A 4,012-nucleotide genomic window follows, 5' to 3' on the forward strand; every position below is an offset into this window, starting at 1 on the left:
AGGGGATCGTAAAGTTATATTGTAATTTCCTTTGCTATTTGTAATCTTCTTAATTGTTAGAGTTATTGCCACAATGATATTTCGCTACTATTATCAATGTATGGTCATTGAGTCATTGATGTTATCATCTTGCTGTATATTTATTGTTCTATTGTACTGCATTGAATTTTTTTTAAAAGAATACCCATCAGCAAATTCCTGGCTCCGCCACTGTCTTGGGCATGTATGGGATGGAGAGGATAATTCTCTAAGGAGTGGATTATATACTCTTTTTCACATTAGCTAATCGGTATTAACTGACTTTAGCTAATGGGACAGTCGATTTTGAGATTCCCAAAGAAATTCGCCGGAGAAAGGCCGGAGGGGAGGAAGGAGCTCGCCGGCAGGGGCTGCCCCACCATCTATCTTAGGGGTGGTGGTGGGGCAGAAGAACGGAGGTGGCGGGGGCCGCAGGACGGCTGTGGTGCAACTTCGTCGGAGGAAAAACCCATACGCGAGCTAGGCTAGAGGGATGGCCGAGGGCGATGGTTGGGCGGTTAAGGGGAGGACGGGACGGCTAGGCTGCGCGGGAGCGCCGCCGGCCGTGGGTGGTGGTCGCAGATGGTTCGGACGGCAGCCCATGCGGCAGCTCGGGAAGAAGAAGGCCAGCTGAAGGAAGAAGAAAGGCAGATGCCGTTGGATATTCATCATACGTTCGAAAATGATTGACTGACCCAAATTTAAAAGTCTAGTCACGGCCATTCTTTTTGTTTGGGCGATTTCCTGTAATACTGGTGTTGATTAATATAGACTATAGAGCCGCGACTCATTTGAAAAAAGAAAGAACAATATTATACTTTCTACAGCCTCTCTCTCTCTCTCTATCAAAACAAGTTAAGCAAACATGAATGGGTTGATGCCGCATTAGAGAGATGTACTTAAAAGCCTAACCCTAGCCTGCAATGTGATGACTCAGCCGCCATGTGTGCTGCTTTACGTAGTGCGATGTCGTCGTTATTCTTGGGATCCTCCTCCTGAAGCTCCTCCTTGACGCCGATGTCCGCGTTCCCGTCCACCGCCTGCAGCTCCGGCCTGACGTCCAACACATCGACGAACGACGCCACCTTCATCTCGTACTCCTTCTGTCCGATCTGGTAGTGCTCGTCGAGGCTGGACGAGATCATCGGCTCCAGTTGATCCACCTTGTGATGATCATCAACCTCGCAGCTGGAGTCGTAATCGAAATGCTGCATGACGTCGACGTTAATGTCGACGCCGCTGCCACTGGGCTTTCTCCCGGCCTCATCGCTGCCGGCACCGGTTGCCTCGTAGTAGAAATAGTCGTACAGCTGCTGTTGCTGGTGCTGCTGTCCGCCGTGATACTGCGGTTGCCGGCTGTCGTCGTGATCGGCGCCGTTCTGTATCACGGGGTCGGCGCCTTCTTGGCCGATGTAGAGCGCCTGATGATGATCTTGGTCGGCGTGGAGGAGCAGCTGCTCCTGCTGGTGGTTCGAGGAGGTGACCTCCAGGTCAGCGCACGGGCCGTCCATGACGTCCCCGCCGGCCACGCCGGACGCGGCGGCCTGGCGGCACATGTCGAGGTGCTGTTGCAGGGCGGCGAGCTCGGCCGAGAGGAGCTCGCTGGTGTGCTCGAGGTCGATGATCATGCGGCAGCAGCCGCCGACGGGGTCCATGGCGCGCATCTCCGCCTGGTAGATGAGCGTCTGCATGGCCGAGTCGCACAGCTCCGGCTTGAGCCGGCGCAGCGTCTTGAGGATGTTGCTGACGCCGAAGAGGCGGTGCGCGTTGAGGAACCGGCGCTGCTGGTCGGCGGGGAAGTAGGGCGCGAGGGGGCAGTCGGGGTTGCACTTGCGCCGCTGGTACTTGCACGCCGCGCAGGCCTGGTTGGTCGTGCCACCCCCACCCCCACCCCCACCGCCGGAGCCGGAGCCGCCGCTGCCGCTGCGAGGGGAGACGCTGCTGGAGTGGTGCGACTTGGTGTTATTGTTGGTGTTGGTGGTGATGGTGGAGGAGGCGTTGTTGGTGATGGTAATATGGAGGTGGGAGGAGGAGGCGGCGGAGGAGGAGGTCATTGCTAGCTGCGCCTGCCTGCGCGCGCGCCCGGCGGCAATGGCGACGGAGCTGCCTAGCGAGGACGGGGGCGTCGGTGGAGGGTTACGTTGGGCCTGGCGCTGTCGTAGGAATAGGGGAGGCCGCAGGAGCTGGCAATATATGCCATTATTAGTTACCAGTTTGCTGGGCGATGCATGCCTATTAAAAGGGATCCATCCATCGATCCACTCGATCGTGTGTTGTGGCAGCAGGAGATCGATCGACAGTGGAAGAAAGGGTCGCGGCTTCGGCTCCGAGCGTTGCGGGGTGTTCAGAGTTTGTTGGGTATTAGCGGATGGATTCCAGTAGCCACTTTTCAGTCAGTCAATATCAGCTGGATCGATCTGGTAGTAGCAATTTGTGGTCTGAAATTCGCAGCTGCATGCATGGAGCTTGACGTACGGGTCTCTTAGATTTGGAAGTGAGCCCTCCAAATCCTAGTTGAGAAGTGAGAAAAGAAATAATATTGATGTGCATGCACTCTCTACTAGTACTCGAGTACGTGTCAAATTCTCGGATTCAGATAAAGAGAAGGAGAAAACGAGTGCAAGGTGCAAGGCAGACGCTAGAAGAAAAGACAAGTGTGGTTCACCAAGGCTCGTGTGCTAGCGGATGGATTCCAGCAGCTCGCCACTTTTCAGTCAGTCAACATCGATCACGGGATGGATCTGGTAGCAATTTGTGGTCTGAAATTCGCAGCTACATGGAGCTTGACATCCTAGATTTGGATTTGAAAGTGAGCCATCGTGAGTGGGTTGACGTGCACGGCACCGTGGAATAATGGCATGGACGCATCCATGCACATGCCACCGACGTGCCGTTGCTGCTGATAGCACGTACGCACGCATGGCATGGCATGGTCACTCACGCGAAAAGGAGTGAGCGACCGTGACCGGTCGAGCACCAACGCTCGGTCAGGTTAGCCATCGATCGAGCAGCTGACCATCGCGTGCGCATGATCACCGGTTGGTATCTTCAAATTAACGGCCGATTGATCCATTTAAACTGTACCGTGGAGTAGATGCATCATGCTTGCAGGTGGTCCGGACGCCCGTTTTCACCCCAAAAAAGTTATCGGTCCGCATGTCGGTTCGAACACGTTTTCTCCCGCAAACCGGTGAAAAAATATGGGGACTTTGCGGGGTTTCGGACCGCTGTCACGCTCGCTTCTTACCACCTTGACCCATCCAAACCCCCCACCATGCGCCCCGCGCGCTTTTCTTTCGATGCAGGTGGCGCTTACCACGCCACATTCATGCAGCCCTAGAGCACGCAGTGCCTGTCATTGATGCCGCGCGATGCGAGTGGAGGGAGGGTGGCGCTGACCGACGCATCCTCTCGACAGTCACCACTTCAATGAGGACGCGGCTTTCCGAGGAACCAACTCCGACCGTTGCACCGCATTGAAGTGAGCTGACCGTCCGCTCGTCTTGCGTAGTAGTGGCTATATAAGCCGTGCTCCGGGGTTGCACATCCGCATCTCATTCTCTTCGAACGTCTCCTCCTCTACGAAGTCGTGGTGGTCCGCACCGGCAGGCAGTGGCGGTGGTAGTTCTTCCTCATGTGGATCTTGGTGCCGGTGCCCGCACTCTCCGGGCCCCACGACGTCCACGACGGTCAGCTTCGGTGACGACAAGGACCAGCAGTCGCAGTGGCAGCCCCTCCTTGCTGAGGCGGCTCTGACGAACGAAGAATTCGTTCGTCAGATAAAGATAGTGATAGAACGTTCACCCCATCAGATGGGTCCGGCACCACCGTCGCCAGCACAGCCAAGGAGGAGCCACCGTCCTCGCGGCGCTACCACATCAAGGCAGAGGACATGTCCCCACCCCGGCGGCTCAAGGAGGAGCCCGCCTCCCAACCCCACACCCCCACCCCGCCCCGCGTAACCGCGTCATCCAGATTCGACGCCATGTGAAGG

General features: G+C 56.2%; 1 protein-coding gene across 1 annotated transcript; it reads right to left on the reverse strand.

Annotated features, from left to right (window-relative positions):
• Positions 1–765: 765 nt before the first annotated feature.
• On the reverse strand, positions 766–2,233 carry LOC123066715 (uncharacterized). The gene has a single exon (XM_044489748.1). The coding sequence runs from the start codon at positions 2,070–2,072 to the stop codon at positions 918–920; it is 1,155 nt and encodes a 384-aa protein (XP_044345683.1). The 5' UTR covers positions 2,073–2,233; the 3' UTR covers positions 766–917.
• Between the last annotated feature and the right edge of the window lie 1,779 nt (positions 2,234–4,012).

Source organism: Triticum aestivum, chromosome 3B (assembly GCF_018294505.1).
Source record: "Triticum aestivum cultivar Chinese Spring chromosome 3B, IWGSC CS RefSeq v2.1, whole genome shotgun sequence".
NCBI classification, from domain to species: domain Eukaryota; kingdom Viridiplantae; phylum Streptophyta; class Magnoliopsida; order Poales; family Poaceae; genus Triticum; species Triticum aestivum.